This window comes from Indicator indicator, unplaced genomic scaffold (assembly GCF_027791375.1).
Source record: "Indicator indicator isolate 239-I01 unplaced genomic scaffold, UM_Iind_1.1 iindUn_scaffold_105, whole genome shotgun sequence".
Lineage (NCBI taxonomy): Eukaryota > Metazoa > Chordata > Aves > Piciformes > Indicatoridae > Indicator > Indicator indicator.
The window spans coordinates 29111-47461 of NW_026539218.1; the positions used below are offsets into that span (position 1 = coordinate 29111).

Here is an 18351-nt window from a genome sequence, read left to right on the forward strand (position 1 = left end):
GGCGTGGGGGAGGGAGCTGGGATGGGCACCAGGACAAGGGTGGTGAGACGCGGGAGTAGGCTGCCCAGGGAGGATGGAGATGGTGGCAGTGCTGGTGCTGATGGGGGGGTAAGGTGGGGAGTGTGGTGCTGGGGGGGGGATAGAGAAGGTGCTGAGGGTGGCCATGGTGGTAGGGTCATGGTGGTGGCAATGGGGCCAGTGGTGGAGAGGGTGGTGAGGGTGAGGGTAACGGTGGTGGGGAGGGTGCTGGTTGTGGGGAGGGTGGCTAGGGTGGTGGGGAGGGTCGTGGCACTGTTGGTTATGGTGTTGGTGAGGGTTATGGTGTGGTTATGATGGTGGTGTTGGTCATGGTGGTGGTGATGATGTTGGTTATGGTAGTGCTGGTGGTTATGGGGTGATGGTTATGGTGGTGGTGATGGTTATGCTGTTGGTTGTGGTGGTGATGGTGGTGGCTATAGTGGTGTTGGTTGTGGTGGTGATGGTGGTTGGGGTGGTGGTTGGGGTGGTGGTTGGGGTGGTGGTGGTTGGGGTGGTGCTTATGGTGTTGGTTGTGGTGGTGGTTATGGTGTTAGTTTCAGTGGTGGTGGTGATTCTGGTGCTGGTTATGGTGATGGTTATGGTGGTGATTACAGTGCTGGTGTTGGTTATGGTGTTGGTTATGGTGTTAGTTACGGTGTTAGTTATGGTGGTGGTTAGGGTGGTGCTGGTTATGGTGTTGGTGGTTGTGGTGCTGGTGTTGGTTATGGTGGTGGTGGTTGTGATGTTGGTGGTTGTGGTGCTGGTTATGGTGTTGGTTATGGGGGTGGTGGTTGTGGTGCTGGTTATGGTGTTGGTTGTGGTGGTGCTGCTTATGGTGGTGCTGGTTATAGTGGTGGTTGTGATGTTGGTGGTTGTGGTGGTGGTTATGGTGGTGGTTATGGTGGTGGTGGTTGTGGTGTTGGTTATGGTGGTGGTGATGGTGGTGGTGATGGTGGTGGTTGTGATGGTGGTTATGGTGTTGGTTATGGGGGTGGTGGTTGTGATGTTGGTTATGGTGTTGGTTATGGTGGTGCTGGTTATGGTGGCGTTGGTTGTGGTGGTGGTTATGGTGTTGGTTATGGGGGTGGTGGTTGTGGTGGTGGTTATGGTGGTGGTGATGGTGGTGGTTATGGTGATGGTGGTTGTGGTGCTGGTTATGGTGTTGGAGATGGTGGTGGTTGTGGTGGTGGTTATGGTGTTGGTTATGGGGGTGGTGGTTGTGGTGCTGGTTATGGTGGTGGTTATGGTGGTGGTTATAGTGCTGGTTATGGTGGTGCTGGTTGTGGTGGTGGTTATGGTGTTGGTTATGGTGTTGGTTGTGGTGGTGGTTTTGGTGGTGGTTATGGTGGTGGTTGTGGTGGTGGTTGTGGTGGTGGTTGTGGTGGTGGTTGTGGTGGTGGTTATGGTGGTGGTTATGGTGGTGTTGCTTATGGTGGTGGTTATGGTGGTGGTTGTGGTGGTGGTTGTGGTGGTGGTTATGGTGGTGGTTGTGGTGCTGGTTATGGTGGTGGTTATGGTGGTGGTTATGGTGGTGGTTGTGGTGCTGGTTATGGTGGTGGTTATGGTGGTGGTTGTGGTGCTCGTTATGGTGGTGGTTGTGGTGGTGGTTGTGGTGGTGGTTATGGTGGTGGTTGTGGTGCTGGTTATGGTGGTGGTTGTGGTGGTGCTTGTGGTGGTGCTTGTGGTGGTGGTTACGGTGTTGGTTACGGTGTTGGTTACGGTGGTGGTGGTTGTGGTGGTGGTTGTGGTGGTGGTTGTGGTGGTGCTTGTGGTGGTGGTTACGGTGGTGGTTACGGTGGTGGTTACGGTGGTGGTTACGGTGGTGGTGGTTGTGGTGGTGGTGGTGGTTGTGGTGGTGGTTGTGGTGGTGGTGGTTGTGGTGGTGGTGGTTGTGGTGGTTATGGTGGTGGTGGTGGTGGTTACGGTGCTGGTTACGGTGGTGGTTACGGTGGTGGTGGTTGTGGTGGTGGTTGTGGTGGTGGTTGTGGTGGTGGTTGTGGTGGTGGTTGTGGTGCTGGTTATGGTGTTGGTTACGGTGTTGGTTATGGTGGTGGTGGTTGTGGTGGTGGTTGTGGTGGTTATGGTGGTGCTGGTTATGGCTGTGGCAGTGCTGGTCTCACCTCATCCTCTCCTGCTCCCTCCTCAGCCTCTCCTTCTCGCGCTCCACCTGCTCCGCCTGGGCCTTGAGGGCCTTCTCGCGCTCCTCCTTCTCCCGCGCCGCCCTCTTGAACTGCTCGAAGCTGTCGCTGGAGGACTTGGCGGTGGCGGAGGGGGCGGTTGGGTGCTTCTGCACCAGGCTGGCCCAGGACCCCATGTTCTTGATCTTCAGGTCCTGCAGGGAGAAGCCTGGGTGGGTGGAGGAGCCCTGAGCCGGCCGAGGGCTCCCCGGCTCCTGCCCCAGGGGCTTGGCACAGCTGTGCCTGGGCAGGGCAGCTCCTGGCTCCTCAGGCTTGGTGCTGGCCCCAAAGCCAAAGTGAAGGCTCCAACACCTTCCCAGGGCTGCTGGACCTCCTCTCTCTGGGCTCGTGGAAGGGTTTGGGGTGAGGGAACCTTCCCAGGTCATCCAGCTCAAGCCCTGCACAGCCAGCAGGGACAGCTGGGAATCATCCAATAGCTCTGCTTGGAGGAGACTTGGAAGAGCATCAAGTCCAGCCCTGAAGCCAGCCCTGGGAGGTCACCACCAAACCATCCCCAAGCAGAGCAGGTTGCTGAGAGCCCAAACCAACCTCACCTGGGATGCTTCCAGGCCTGGGGCATCTCCAACTTCTTTGTCCAACCACCAGGCTTTCACCACCTTCACCAGGAACCATTTCTTCTCTGGTCCCATCCCACCCAACCCTCTCCCACTGTCCAACCCTTGCCCCTGGGCCTACAGCTCTTGCTCCAGAGGCTGTCTCCAGCTTTCTTCTCAGCCTCTTCCATCTGTGGAAAGGCTACCAGAAGGTCTCCTGGAGCCTTCTCCAGGCTGAAGAACCTCAACTCTGATCATCTCCATGGCCTCCTCTGGCCCTGCTCCACCAGGTCCCTGTCTCTGCTGTGCTGAAGGACTCCAGAGTTGGCCCTGGCACTGCAGCTGGGGTCCCACCAGAGGGGTAGAACCTCCTCCCAGCTCTTCACCCACCAGCACCCCAAGTCCTCCTCCATGGGGCTCCTCCTCCATGGAGCTCCTTCTCCACCCCTTCTTCCCCCAGCCTGGACTGACCTCTTCATGCAGAACCCTGCACTTGGCCTTGTAGAACCTCCTGAAGTTCTCCTGGTGCCACTTCTGAAGCTTGTCCAGATCCCTCTGGATTTGCTCCTACCCCTCAAAGCTTGGTGGGACCCCACCTCCACCTTCCCAACCTTCATCAGCCACCTCCAGAGGGGAGATGTGGAGGTGGACACCACCAAATCTTGGTTGTACACCAAGATGAGGCACCCGAGGTGGTCCCCAAGGAGTTTGGCCTCAACTTGGGGTCTTCTGCCCCATTTCTGGCCAGGCTTTGGTACCTTTTTGGGGGCCACAGGGGTCTTGGGCTCCTGCTTCTGCCGCTCCTTCTCCTGCACCCCCGGTGGGGTTGGGTTCTGCTCTGGGGGTCTGATGACAGGACGGCCTCCATCGAGGGGCTTCATCTCTGTCCCTGAGACAGGAGATCCAGTCAGAGGTTGCTGGGGGCCTCCAGGAGACCTCAGTCAGAGCTTGTTGGGGGCCTCCAGAAGAGCTCCTGACAAGGAGGAACCACCCAGGAGGTCTCAACCACTTAGAGGCTGTTGGGACCCTCCAGAAGACCTCAGTGAGAGCTTGTTGGGATCCTCCAGAACCGTGACCAGGTGGAACCACCCAGGAGGTCTCAGCCACTATGGGCACTGGTGGTGTTCTCCACCATGGCCCTGGTTGTGTTCTCCACCATGACTCTGGCACTGGTGGTGTTCTCCACCATGCTCCTGGGCACTGGTGGTGTTCTCCACCATGGCCCTGGTTGTGTTCTCCACCATGACTCTGGCACTGGTGGTGTTCTCCACCATGCTCCTGGGCACTGGTTGTGTTCTCCACCATAACTCTGGCACTGGTGGTGTTCTCCACCATAACTCTGGCACTGGTGGTGTTCTCCACCATAACTCTGGCACTGGTGGTGTTCTCCACCATGGCCCTGGTTATGTTCTCCACCACGACTCTGGCACTGGTGGTGTTCTCCACCATAACTCTGGCACTGGTTGTGTTCTCCACCATAACTCTGGCACTGGTGGTGTTCTCCACCATGGCACTGGTTGTGTTCTCCACCATGACTCTGGCACTGGTGGTGTTCTCCACCATGCTCCTGGGCACTGGTGGTGTTCTCCACCATAACTCTGGCACTGGTGGTGTTCTCCACCATGCTCCTGGGCACTGGTGGTGTTCTCCACCATAACTCTGCCACTGGTGGTGTTCTCCACCATGCTCCTGGGCACTGGTGGTGTTCTCCACCACGACTCTGGCACTGGTGGTGTTCTCCACCATGCTCCTGGGCACTGGTGGTGTTCTCCACCATGACTCTGGCACTGGTGGTGTTCTCCACCATGCTCCTGGGCACTGGTGGTGTTCTCCACCATGACTCTGCCACTGGTGGTGTTCTCCACCATGACTCTGCCACTGGTGGTGTTCTCCACCATGACTCTGCCACTGGTGGTGTTCTCCACCATGACTCTGGCACTGGTGGTGTTCTCCACCATGACTCTGGCACTGGTGGTGTTCTCCACCACGACTCTGGCACTGGTTGTGTTCTCCACCACGACTCTGGCACTGGTTGTGTTCTCCACCACGACTCTGGCACTGGTGGTGTTCTCCACCATGCTCCTGGGCACTGGTGGTGTTCTCCACCATGCTCCTGGGCACTGGTGGTGTTCTCCACCATGGCCCTGGTGGTGTTCTCCACCACGACTCTGGCACTGGTGGTGTTCTCCACCATAACTCTGGCACTGGTGGTGTTCTCCACCATAACTCTGCCACTGGTGGTGTTCTCCACCATAACTCTGGCACTGGTGGTGTTCTCCACCATGGCACTGGTGGTGTTCTCCACCATGACTCTGGCACTGGTGGTGTTCTCTACCATAACTCTGGCACTGGTGGTGTTCTCCACCACGACTCTGGCAGTGGTGGTGTTCTCCACCATGCTCCTGGGCACTGGTGGTGTTCTCCACCACGACTCTGGCAGTGGTGGTGTTCTCCACCATGCTCCTGGGCACTGGTGGTGTTCTCCACCATGACTCTGGCACTGGTGGTGTTCTCCACCATGACTCTGCCACTGGTGGTGTTCTCCACCATAACTCTGCCACTGGTGGTGTTCTCCACCATAACTCTGGCACTGGTGGTGTTCTCCACCATGGCACTGGTGGTGTTCTCCACCACGACTCTGGCACTGGTGGTGTTCTCCACCATGGCACTGGTGGTGTTCTCCACCACGACTCTGGCACTGGTGGTGTTCTCCACCACGACTCTGGCACTGGTGGTGTTCTCCACCATGACTCTGGCACTGGTGGTGTTCTCCACCATGCTCCTGGGCACTGGTGGTGTTCTCCACCACGACTCTGGCACTGGTGGTGTTCTCCACCATGACTCTGCCACTGGTGGTGTTCTCCACCATGGCCCTGGTGGTGTTCTCCACCATGACTCTGGCACTGGTGGTGTTCTCTACCATAACTCTGGCACTGGTGGTGTTCTCCACCACGACTCTGGCAGTGGTGGTGTTCTCCACCATGCTCCTGGGCACTGGTGGTGTTCTCCACCATGACTCTGCCACTGGTGGTGTTCTCCACCATGACTCTGCCACTGGTGGTGTTCTCCACCATGCTCCTGGGCACTGGTGGTGTTCTCCACCACGACTCTGGCAGTGGTGGTGTTCTCCACCATGCTCCTGGGCACTGGTGGTGTTCTCCACCATGACTCTGGCACTGGTGGTGTTCTCCACCATGACTCTGCCACTGGTGGTGTTCTCCACCATGACTCTGCCACTGGTGGTGTTCTCCACCATAACTCTGGCACTGGTGGTGTTCTCCACCATGACTCTGCCACTGGTGGTGTTCTCCACCATAACTCTGGCACTGGTGGTGTTCTCCACCATAACTCTGCCACTGGTGGTGTTCTCCACCATAACTCTGGCACTGGTGGTGTTCTCCACCACGACTCTGGCAGTGGTGGTGTTCTCCACCATGCTCCTGGGCACTGGTGGTGTTCTCCACCATGGCCCTGGTGGTGTTCTCCACCACGACTCTGGCACTGGTGGCGTTCTCCACCCTGACCCCGTCCCTGCTGGTGCTCTCCAGCACGGCCGTGGGCACCGGGCCGGCGGGGGTGGCGCCCCCCGGTGGACTCACGCTGCGGGAGGTGCTGTGGAGCTTTGATGCTGTCGGGGTGCTTGGGGGGGTCCTGGCGCAGGGGGGGGCTGAAGGCCTCGTTGCGGATCACCGGGGAATGAATCTTCTCCTCCTTCACCGCCAGGGGCTGCGACTGCACCACCGCCGCCGCCCGCAGCTCCTGCACACACAGAGGGTCAGCAGCAGCCTTGCCCTGCTGCCCCTGCCCTGCCCTGCTGCCCCTGCCCTGCCCTGTGACCCCTGCCCTGCCCTGCGGCCCCTGCCCTGCGGCCCCTGCCCTGCCCTGTGACCCCTGCCCTGCCCTGCGGCCCCTGCCCTGCGGCCCCTGCCCTGCCCTGTGACCCCTGCCCTGCCCTGTGACCCCTGCCCTGCCCTGCGGCCCCTGCCCTGCGGCCCCTGCCCTGCCCTGTGACCCCTGCCCTGCCCTGCGGCCCCTGCCCTGCGGCCCCTGCCCTGCCCTGCGGCCCCTGCCCTGCCCTGTGACCCCTGCCCTGCCCTGCGGCCCCTGCCCTGCGGCCCCTGCCCTGCCCTGCGGCCCCTGCCCTGCCCTGTGACCCCTGCCCTGCCCTGCCGCCCCTGCCCTGCCCTGTGACCCCTGCCCTGCCCTGCAGCCCCTGCCCTGCCGCCCCTGCCCTGCCCTGCCCTGCGGCCCCTGCCCTGCCGCCCCTGCCCTTCCGCCCCTGCCCTGTGACCCCTGCCCTGCCCTGCGGCCCCTGCCCTGTGGCCCCTGCCCTGGCCTGTGACCCCTGCCCTGCCCTGCGCCCCTGCCCTGTGACCCCTGCCCTGTGGCCCCTGCCCTGCTGCCCCTGCCCTGTGACCCCTGCCCTGCTGCCCCTGCCCTGTGACCCCTGCCCTGCCCTGCTGCCCCTGCCCTGTGGCCCCTGCCCTGCCGCCCCTGCCCTGCTGCCCCTGCCCTGTGACCCCTGCCCTGCCCTGCTGCCCCTGCCCTGTGGCCCCTGCCCTGCGGCCCCTGCCCTGCCCTGCCGCCCCTGCCCTGTGGCCCCTGCCCTGCCGCCCCTGCCCTGCTGCCCCTGCCCTGTGACCCCTGCCCTGCCCTGCTGCCCCTGCCCTGTGGCCCCTGCCCTGCGGCCCCTGCCCTGCCCTGCGGCCCCTGCCCTGTGACCCCTGCCCTGCTGCCCCTGCCCTGCCCTGTGACCCCTGCCCTGCCCTGTGGGCCCTGCCCTGCCCTGTGACCCCTGCCCTGCTGCCCCTGCCCTGCCCTGTGACCCCTGCCCTGCCCTGTGGCCCCTGCCCTGCCCTGTGACCCCTGCCCTGCTGCCCCTGCCCTGCCCTGTGACCCCTGCCCTGCCCTGTGACCCCTGCCCTGCTGCCCCTGCCCTGTGACCCCTGCCCTGCTCTGTGACCCCTGCCCTGCCGCCCCTGCCCTGCCGCCCCCTCCCCAGCCAGCCACACCCCACCCTGGCTGCCCATCACCAGGGCTCCTGCTGCTGGCTGCCACAGAAGATGGTGGCCCCTGGTGGCCCTTGAGGGCCCCTCATGGCCCTTGATGGCCTTTAGTGGCCCTTAATGGTCCCTGGTGGCCCTTGATGGCCCCTGGTGGCACTTGATGGCCTTTGGTGGCACTTGATGGCCTTTAGTGGCCCTTGATGGTCCCTGGTGGCCCTTGATGGCCCTTAGTGGCCCTTGATGGCCCCTGGTGGCACTTGATGGCCCTTAGTGGCACTTGATGGCCCCTGGTGGCACTTAATGGCCCCTGGTGGCACTTGAGGGCCCTTAGTGGCCCTTGATGTCTCCTGGTGGCACTTGGTGGCCCTTTGGTGGCCCCTGGTGGCACTTTATGGCCCCTGGTGGCACTTGATGGCCCCTGGTGGCCCTTGGAGGCCCTCTGGTGGCCCCTGGAGTTCCTGGATGGCCCTTTGGTGGCCCCTGGTGGCCCTTGATGGCCTCTGGTGGCTCTTGGAGGCCCTCTGGTGGCTCTTGGAGGCCCCTGGAGTTCCTTGATGGCCCTTTGGTGGCCCCTGGTGGCCCTTTGGTGGCCCCGGCAGGCCCTTGGCAGCCCCTGGTGGCTCCTGGCCCAGCCCTTTCGTTACCCTTGGCCCAGCTTCTGCTGTTGGCTGCCACGGTGCTGGTGGTGGTGCTGGTGGGGCAGAAGATGGTGGCCCCTGGTGGCACTTGATGGCCCCTGGTGGCTCTCGGTAGCCCTTTGGTGGCCTTAGTGGCCCCAGGTGGCCCTGGTGGCCCTGGCCCAGCCGGGTGGGTACCTGTTTTTTTGGCTGGATGGTTTGCTGTGGTGGGGACTGGTGGACCAAAGCCTGGAACTGCGGCATCTGTGGGGAATGCATCATGAGAGGGGAAGGAGCTTCCCTCAAGTGACCTGGGAACAGGTTGGCAGCAATCAGTGAACCGTTGGCACCGCCTGGCACCGCCCGACCGCGCCCCTGCCCCGCCCCTGCCCCGCCCCAGCCGCCCAACTCAGCTCCTGGCAGGCTGGAGGAGCTCCAGAGAAGCAGTTGGGAGCCTCAGCAATGAGATTCTGGAGGTCCTCAAGAGGTTGAGAGGCTCAGAAATGAGATTCTGGAGGTCCTCAAGAGGTTGGGAGGCTCAGAAATGAGATTCTGGAGGTCCTCAAGAGGTTGAGAAGCTCAGAAATGAGATTCTGGAGGCCATCAAGAGGTTGAGATCCTTGAGTTCTTCAAAGACCTGAGCTCCTCAAGAGTGCTGAGCCTCAGAAATGAGATTCTGGAGGTCCTCAAGAGGTTGGGAGCCTCAGCAATGAGATTCTGGAGGTCCTCAAGAGGTTGAGAGGCTCAGAAATGAGATTCTGGAGGTCCTCAAGAGGTTGGGAGGCTCAGCAATGAGATTCTGGAGGTCCTCAAGAGGTTGAGAGGCTCAGAAATGAGATTCTGGAGGTCCTCAAGAGGTTGGGAGGCTCAGAAATGAGATTCTGGAGGTCCTCAAGAGGTTGGGAGGCTCAGAAATGAGATCCTCAAGAGGCTGAGATCCTTGAGTTCTTCAAAGACCTGAGCTCCTCCAGAGTGCTGAGCCTCAGAAATGAGATTCTGGAGGTCCTCAAGAGGTTGGGAGGCTCAGAAATGAGATTCTGGAGGTCCTCAAGAGGTTGAGAAGCTCAGAAATGAGATTCTGGAGGCCATCAAGAGGTTGGGAGCCTCAGAAATGAGATTCTGGAGGTCCTCAAGAGGTTGAGATCCTTGAGTTCTTCAAAGACCTGAGCTCCTCAAGAGTGCTGAGCCTCAGAAATGAGATTCTGGAGGTCCTCAAGAGGTTGAGAAGCTCAGAAATGAGATTCTGGAGGTCCTCAAGAGGTTGGGAGCCTCAGCAATGAGATTCTGGAGGTCCTTCAAGAGGTTGAGAGGCTCAGAAATGAGATTCTGGAGGTCCTCAAGAGTTTGAGATCCTTGAGTTCTTCAAAGACCTGAGCTCCTCAAGAGTGCTGAGCCTCAGCAATGAGATTCTGGAGGTCCTCAAGAGGTTGGGAGCCTCAGCAATGAGATTCTGGAGGTCCTTCAAGAGGTTGAGAGGCTCAGAAATGAGATTCTGGAGGTCCTCAAGAGTTTGAGAGGTTCAGAAATGAGATTCTGGAGGTCCTCAAGAGGTTGAGCTCAGAAATGAGATTCTGGAGGCCATCAAGAGGTTGGGAGCCTCAGAAATGAGATTCTGGAGGTCCTCAAGAGGTTGAGATCCTTGAGTTCTTCAAAGACCTGAGCTCCTCAAGAGTGCTGAGCCTCAGAAATGAGATTCTGGAGGTCCTCAAGAGGTTGGGAACCTCAGAAATGAGATTCTGGAGGTCCTTCAAGAGTTTGAGAGGCTCAGAAATGAGATTCTGGAGGTCCTTCAAGAGTTTGAGAGGCTCAGAAATGAGATTCTGGAGGTCCTTCAAGAGGTTGAGAGGCTCAGAAATGAGATTCTGGAGGTCCTCAAGAGTTTGAGAGGTTCAGAAATGAGATTCTGGAGGTCCTCAAGAGGCTGAGATCCTTCAGTTCTTCAAAGACCTGAGCTCCTCCAGAGTGCCAAGTCTCAGAAATGAGATCCTTGAGGTCTTCAGGGGTTGGGATCTTCAGCAATGAGATTGAGGTCCTCAAGAGGTTGAGAGCCTCAGAAACTTGAGATCCTCAAAGACATCTTCAAGACCCTCAAAGACTTGAGGTGCTCAGAAATGGACATCTTCAGTTCCTCAGAGACCTGAGATCTTCAGGAACTTGAGTTCCTCAAAATGAGATTCTTGAGATGCTCAAAGACTCGAGGTGCTCAAAGCTGAGCTTCTCCAAGGTCCTCAAAAGACCTGAGATGAGCAAAAACTGAGGTCCTTGAGTTCCTCAAAGAGTTGAGATCCTCAGAAACTTGAGATCCTTAAGTTCCTCAAGGATTTGAGAACCTTGAGACCCTCAAAGAGTCGAAGTGCTCCAAGATGAGATCCTCCAAGGTCCTCAATGACCTGAGATGATCCAAAAAATGAGGTCCTTGAGTTCTTCCAAGGAACCTCGAGGAAACTTGGTCCACAATGCCCTGAGATGACCCAGAGGCCCTTGAGTTCATCCAAGATTGGAGGTCCTCAAAGGTTGGAGGTCCTCAAAGGTTTGGAGGTCCTCAAAGGTTTGGAGGTCCTCAAAGGTTTGGAGGTCCTCAAAGGTTTGGAAGTCCTCAAAGGTTTGGAGGTCCTCAAAGGTTGGAGATCCTCAAAGGTTTGGAAGTCCTCAAAGGTTGGAGGCCCTCAAAGGTTGGAGGCCCTCAAAGGTTTGGAGGTCCTCAAAGGTTTGGAGGTCCTCAAAGGTTGGAGGCCCTCAAAGTTTGGAGGTCCTCAATGATTGGAAGTCCTCAAAGGCTGGAGGTTCTCAAAGGTTGGAGGTCCTCAAAGGTTTGGAGGTCCTCAAAGGTTGGGAGGTCCTCAAAGGTTGGGAGGTCCTCAAAGGTTGGAGGTTCTCAAAGGTTGGAGGTCCTCAAAGGTTGGAGGCCCTCAAAGGTTGGAGGTCCTCAAAGGTTGGAGGTCCTCAAAGGTTGGAGGCCCTCAAAGGTTGGAGGTCCTCGAAGGTTGGAGGTCCTCAAAGGTTGGAGGCCCTCGAAGGTTGGAGGTCCTCAAAGGTTGGAGGCCCTCAAAGGTTGGAGGCCCTCAAAGGTTGGAGGCCCTCAAAGGTTGGAGGTCCTCAAAGATTGGAGGCCCTCAAAGCCTTGAGATGTGGAAACTCTCAAGACTAAGTCTGTGCAAGACCAGAGCTGAAGAGGCCTCTCCAGCTGCTGACCCCAGCCCCCAGCTCCCTGGGCCCCTCCCCACCCCCCACCCCCCACCCCTCCCTGGCAAGTCACCGTAGCAGCTCCAGAGGTCCCCTCCCCTCCCCCCCTCCCCGTGCGGCGGCGCCGCGGTCGGCAGAGCAGCCGGCGGAGCTCCCCGCGGCGCTCACCGGTGGTGTAGGGGTCAGGCTTGTGGTGGCGCGGCGAGGGGTGGTGCTGGATGACCTGCTGGGGCTTGGCCGCCTGCGGCTGCGGCTGCTGCGGCGGCGCCTGGGGGGCCGAGTGCTGCTGCGGCGGCTGCGGCGGCTGCGGCTGCGGCGGCGGAGGTTGGGGTTGAGGCAGGTGTGCCGGGAAGGACATGGGCTGCATGTGCAGCGGCCGCGGCGCCGCCTGGTGCTGCAGCTGCTGCACCGCGGGGTGCGCCGGGGGCAGCGGCGGCTGCGGCGGAGGCTGCGGCGGAGGCTGCTGCTGCGGCGGCGGCGGCGGAGGAGGCTGCGGAGGCTGCGATTGGACCTTCACTGAAGGGAGAAGAGGAGTCTGAGGTTGGACCTTCTGCAGCTGTTGAAGGTAGAGCTGCATCTGGCTGGTGCTCAGAGGCAGGTTGTGGTGAGGAGGAGGAGGAGGCGGCGGCGGCGGAGGCGGCGGCTGAGGTTCTTCGTCCTCCAGGAGGACCTGGGGCGGTTGGGGCAGAGGGGGCTGAGGGAGCAGAGGCTGCTGCTGGCCGAGGGCTGGCGACACGGCCGGGGGGCGAGGAGGCTTCGGGGGCAGCGCCGCCGCTCGGTTGCTGGGTCTGGAGGGCTGCTGAGGCAGAGCGTTGTGCAAAGCTGGGGACCAAGAGGACACTTGGGTCACACTCCAGGGGGCGCTGCCAGCACCTCCCTGCTCAGCATCTCCCCCCACCCCGGGCACCTCCCCGGTCCCAACCAAACCATGGCCCTCAGCACCACATCTCCAGGGCTTTGTCCAAGGAGTTATGAACACCCCTGGGGTGTGCCAGCATCCAGAGAGGTCCCAGCCTGGTGGGGTGGGAAAGGACCATCCAGGGTCTGGAGAAGGGTCTGGAGGATGTGAGGAGCAGCTGAGGGCCCTGGGGGGGTTGAGGCTGCAGCAGAGGAGGCTGAGGGAAGCCCTTCTGGCTCTCTGCAGCTCCCTGCCAGGAGGCTGCAGCCAGCTGGGGCTGAGCTCTTGTGCTGAGGGCTGGCAGCAGAGGAAGCAGCCTGAAGGTGTCCCCAGGGCAGGCTGAGGTTGGCCAGGAGCAGAAATGTCCTCCCTGAAGGGCTTGGGCAGGCCTGGCCCAGGCTGCCCAGGGCAGTGGTGGAGTCTCCATCCCTGGAGAGGTCTCCAAGCCCTGGAGCTGTGGTGCTGAGGGCCCTGGTTTGGTGGTGCCCTGGCAGTGCTGGGTGAAGGGTTGGACTCCATGACCTTCAAGGTCTTCCCCAACCCACCCAACTCCACAATCCCATTCCAGGGTGACGCCACCAGCAGTGGCGAAGCTCCCAGTGCCCACGGCTCCTCCAGGAGGGACAAACCTCCACCCAATGCCCATCCCTGAGGGACTCTTCCTTGAGGAAGCCCCAAGGGTTGTGCTGGGCTGGAGATGGCCCCAGGGGCTGTGCTGGGCTACAGGAGGCCCCAGGGGCTGTGCTGGGCTGCAGGAAGCCCCGGGGGCTGGGCTGGGCTGCAGGAGGTCCCAGGGGCTGGGCTGGGCTGCAGGAGGCCCCGGGGGCTGGGCTGGGCTGTGCTGCAGGTGCTGACCTGGAGGAGACACCACTGCATGCTGGTTGAGGTGCGGCGGAGTGCTGTGCTCGGGCGGCTGCGGCAGGTGCGGCGCCAGCTCCGGCTGCGCCAGGTGCAGGATGGGTTGGCTGAAGTGGGTCATGGTGTCGAACATGGTCCCCGGCAGGGGGTGCTCCAGGACGGGGACCTGAGCTGGGACGAAGGGCGGAGGAGAAGACTTCATGGGGGGAGGAGCCTGAGGCGGGACGGGCGGAGGGGGCAGAGCCTGCTGGGGCGGGCACGGCTGCGGCGGCTGCGGCGGCTGTGGAGGGGGAGGCTGCGGCTGCGGCTGCTGCGCCGCTTGGTGGTGGTGGTGGTGATGCTGGGGGAGAGGGAGAGAGCACTGGTGAAGGAGCAGGACATGCCCTTGGTCACCAAAGCATCTTTCCAGGCACCAAAACACCCCTTTGGGTCACCAAAACATCCCCTTGGCAACCAAAACGCCCCCTTGGGCCACCAAAGCTTCCCCTGGGTCACCAACACTTCCCCTTGGGTCACTCTTCCCTGGTCACTAAAACATCATCTTGGTCACCAAAACATCCCTTTGGGTCACCAAAGCATCTTCCCAGGCACCAAAATATCTTTCCCTGGTCACCAAAACCTCCCCTTGGGTCACCAAAACACTCCTGGGTCACCAAAACACCCCCTTGCACCTCTAAAATCTTTTCCCTGGTCACTAAACCATTTTCTTGGTCACCAAAACACTCCTGTGGTCACCAGAAGTCCCTTCTGGTTACCAAAACATCTGCCTGGTCACCACCCTCTTGGTCACCAACACACCCAAGAGGTCACCAACACATCTTGCTGGTCACTAAAACTCCCTCTTGGTCACCAAAACATCTCCCCAGTGCCCAAAGTTCCTCCCTGGTCACCAAAACATCTTCTTGATGTCCAAAGCACCCCTCCAATCACCAGAACATCTTCTTGATCACCAAAACATCATTATGGTCACCAAAGTTGCCTTCTTGGTGACCCAAAATATCCTCCTGGTCACCAAAACACTCTCCTGGTGATCAAAACGCCCTTCTGGGCTCATCAAGCGTCCCCCTGGTCACCAAAACATCTTCTTCTTTGTCACCAGAAGACCTTCCTGGTTACTGAGACATCTTCCTGCTCACCAACCAACCTTCCCTGCTCACCAACCAACCTTCCCTGCTCACCAACCAACCTTCCCTGCTCACCAGCCAACCTTCCCTGCTCACCAACCAACCTTCCCTGCTCACCAACCAACCTTCCCTGCTCACCAACCAACCTTGCCTGCTCACCAGCCAACCTTCCCTGCTCACCAGCCAACCTTCCCTGCTCACCAACCAACCTTCCCTGCTCACCAACCAACCTTCCCTGCTCACCAGCCAACCTTCCCTGCTCACCAGCCAACCTTCCCTGCTCACCAACCAGCCTTCCCTGCTCATCAACCAACCTTCCCTGCTCACCAGCCAACCTTCCCTGCTCACCAGCCAACCTTCCCTGCTCACCAACCAACCTTCCCTGCTCACCAGCCAACCTTCCCTGCTCACCAACCAACCTTCCCTGCTCACCAACCAACCTTCCCTGCTCACCAACCAACCTTCCCTGCTCACCAGCCAACCTTCCCTGCTCACCAACCAACCTTCCCTGCTCACCAACCAACCTTCCCTGCTCACCAGCCAACCTTCCCTGCTCACCAGCCAACCTTCCCTGCTCACCAACCAACCTTCCCTGCTCACCAACCAACCTTCCCTGCTCACCAATCAACCTTCCCTGCTCACCAACCAACCTTCCCTGCTCACCAGCCAACCTTCCCTGCTCACCAGCCAACCTTCCCTGCTCACCAGCCAACCTTCCCTGCTCACCAGCCAACCTTCCCTGCTCACCAACCAACCTTCCCTGCTCACCAATCAACCTTCCCTGCTCACCAACCAACCTTCCCTGCTCACCAATCAACCTTCCCTGCTCACCAACCAACCTTCCCTGCTCACCAACCAACCTTCCCTGCTCACCAACCAACCTTCCCTGCTCACCAACCAACCTTCCCTGCTCACCAGCCAACCTTCCCTGCTCACCAATCAACCTTCCCTGCTCACCAACCAACCTTCCCTGCTCACCAGCCAACCTTCCCTGCTCACCAACCAACCTTCCCTGCTCACCAGCCAACCTTCCCTGCTCACCAATCAACCTTCCCTGCTCACCAACCAACCTTCCCTGCTCACCAGCCAACCTTCCCTGCTCACCAACCAACCTTCCCTGCTCACCAACCAACCTTCCCTGCTCACCAACCAACCTTCCCTGCTCACCAATCAACCTTCCCTGCTCACCAGCCAACCTTCCCTGCTCACCAATCAACCTTCCCTGCTCACCAGCCAACCTTCCCTGCTCATCAATCAACCTTCCCTGCTCACCAACCAACCTTCCCTGCTCACCAACCAACCTTCCCTGCTCACCAACCAACCTTCCCTGCTCACCAGCCAACCTTCCCTGCTCACCAACCAACCTTCCCTGCTCACCAGCCAACCTTCCCTGCTCACCAGCCAACCTTGCCTGCTCACCAGCCAACCTTCCCTGCTCACCAACCAACCTTCCCTGCTCACCAGCCAACCTTCCCTGCTCACCAACCAACCTTCCCTGCTCACCAGCCAACCTTCCCTGCTCACCAACCAACCTTCCCTGCTCACCAACCAACCTTCCCTGCTCACCAACCAACCTTCCCTGCTCACCAACCAACCTTCCCTGCTCACCACGAAGTCCTCCTCCTGGTCTCTACAGAGAGTTCTGGTCACCAAGACACCTCCTTGCTGTCCAAAGTCCCCTCCTTGGTCCTCACCCCTCCTCCAGATCACCCAAGCAGCTTTTTGCCTCCCCAACCAAACTCCTCTTGGTGTCCTTCCAACCCTACTGCTGCTCCCAGGCTGCCCCAGGCCAGCTCTCCTCAGCCAAGCCAGAGCCTCTCTGGCCACGCCGGTGCCAGCTCCGGCGGCACTCCCGGAGCTCCCCAGGTGCCCAGTGCCAGGAGCTGGTGGCATCTCCTACCTTCTTCTGCTCTCGCCCCGAGTGCCCTTTCTTCTTCAGTTTTGGTGCCATCTCTGCCAAGAGAAGAGGGGGACAGGGCCAGGTCAGTGCCAGGCTGCTGCTGTGCCAACCCCGGCGCCCCCAACCCCCCCAGCGGCCACTGCCTGGCAGCAGCCATGGCACAGGGAAGGGACCTGGCAGGGCTGGGGGTGGGGTAGGGGCTTCAGCTGAGTGGGGAAAGAGAGGGAGAAGCAGGAAAGAGAGAGGGAGAAGCAGGAAAGAGAGAGGGGGAAGCAGGAAAGAGAGAGGGGGAAGCAGGAAAGAGAGAGGGGGAAGCAGGAAAGAGAGAGGGGGAAGCAGGAAAGAGAGAGGGAGAAGCAGGAAAGATAGAGGGGGAAGCAGGAAAGAGAGGGAGAAAAGTAGGAAAAAGGGGGAGAAAAGCAGGAAAAAGAGGGGAAAGAGGGAAGAGAGGGGGAAAGCAGGAAAAGAGAGGGAGAAGCAGGAAAGAGAGAGGGAGAAGCAGGAAAAAGAGAGGGAGAAGCAGGAAAAAGAGAGGGAGAAGCAGGAAAAAGAGAGGGAGAAGCAGGAAAGAGGGAAAAGCAGGAAAGAAAGGGAGAAAAGTAGGAAAAAGGGGGAGAAAAGCAGGAAAAAGAGGGGAAAGAGGGAAGAGAGGGGGAAAGCAGGAAAAGAGAGGGAAAGCAGGAAAGAGATGGGGAAAAGCAGGAAAAGGAGGGAGAAAGGCAGGAAGAGGAGGGGGGAAGCAGGAAAAGAGAGGGGGAAAGCAGAGAGGGGGAAAGGAATGGGAAAAGCAGGAGAGGGAGAAAAACAGAAAAAAGAGGAAAAAACAGGAAAAAGAGGGAGTAACCCAGGAAAATAAGGAGAAAAGCAGGAGGAAGAGGGGGAAAACCAGGAAAAAAGGAGAAATCCAGGGAAAAGAGCAGGAAAAAAGAGGGAGAAAAGCATGGAAAGAGGGAGAAGAGGAGGAAAAGAGGGAGAAAAGCAACAAGAAGAGGGAAAAATGGGAAGAAGGGAGAACAACAGCCAAAAGAGGGAAAAAAGGAGGGAGAAAAGCAGGAAAAAGGGAAAAAAGCAGGAAAAAAGTAGAAAAACAGGAAAAGAGGGTAAAAAGCAAGAGAAAGGGGGAGAAAAGGAGGGAAAAGGCAGGAAAAAGGAGGGGAAAGGGAAGCTGAAGCCTTCCCCTGTGTCCTTTCCCCCTCCATTGGAGCAGGACCCAAGGGCCAGGCCGGCTGCAGCTATCCTGGGAATGCTGCCAAGCTCCCAGGGGAGATCCCAGGAGAGCCTCTTGGCAGAAGCAGGAGAAGCAAAGAGAGAGCTCAAATATCCCAGAGGTTTTCCAGCCCTTTCTCCCCCTCCCCAGCCCCTGGAGGCTTTGGCTCCGGCGCTTCCCGCAGGATCCTTCCACCCCCAACCCTCCCCCAGCTCCAGGGATGTTTCTGGAGCATTGTCATGGGAAGCAACTGGTTTGAACTGGGACCAATTCCCAGGATTTCCACCCAAACTGCGCCAAGAAGCAGCAAAATCGACACCAAGAGGCTGCTCAAGCCGACAGAGAATTCCTCAGGGTGGGAATTTGGCCTCTGTTTGGTTGCTGCCAGCCAAACCTGGCAGATAAAATCCTGGTGGAGATGGTTCTGGGGTGGGAAAGAAGCTCCTGATCCCATGGGATCAACCCTGCAAATGGGATTTGCCCTGAAATCCCTGAAATTTGAGGTTGAAGGAGACAAAAGAAGTGGGATTTTGGGGGAAAGGTTGGGAAGGGGAGATGGGAAAAGATTGGCTCTGGTGGATCCACTTGGGAGTGTTTGGGGTTAAAGAGCAAGGATTTGGGGTTGAGGTGGAAAAGGCCTTTTTGGAGCAGCATGGTTAGAGATTCCCAACGTTCCAGCCTGGATCTGGAAGAGAAGAAGAGTGGGATTGGAATGACTCCAGGAGAGGAGGGATTTCTTGGAGTGCCATGGGGATGGGTCAGGTGTCCAAGGATCTAAGGAAGTGTCCAAGGATCTAAGGAAGTGTCCA

The 18351-nt window shown here is 59.1% G+C and overlaps 1 protein-coding gene across 1 annotated transcript in view; it reads right to left on the reverse strand.

The window, feature by feature from the left end:
- The window catches only part of BRD4 (bromodomain containing 4), a 64742-nt gene that overhangs the window by 2276 nt on the left and 44115 nt on the right, over positions 1-18351 (reverse strand). The window contains exons 14-20 of the mRNA XM_054398779.1: positions 16336-16388; positions 13309-13651; positions 11724-12377; positions 8571-8683; positions 6349-6508; positions 3508-3638; positions 2139-2350 (exon numbers count right to left, since the gene is read on the reverse strand). Of these exons, the coding sequence (XP_054254754.1) occupies positions 2139-2350; positions 3508-3638; positions 6349-6508; positions 8571-8683; positions 11724-12377; positions 13309-13651; positions 16336-16388 (1666 nt within the window). The remainder of the gene's footprint in view (positions 1-2138; positions 2351-3507; positions 3639-6348; positions 6509-8570; positions 8684-11723; positions 12378-13308; positions 13652-16335; positions 16389-18351) is intronic.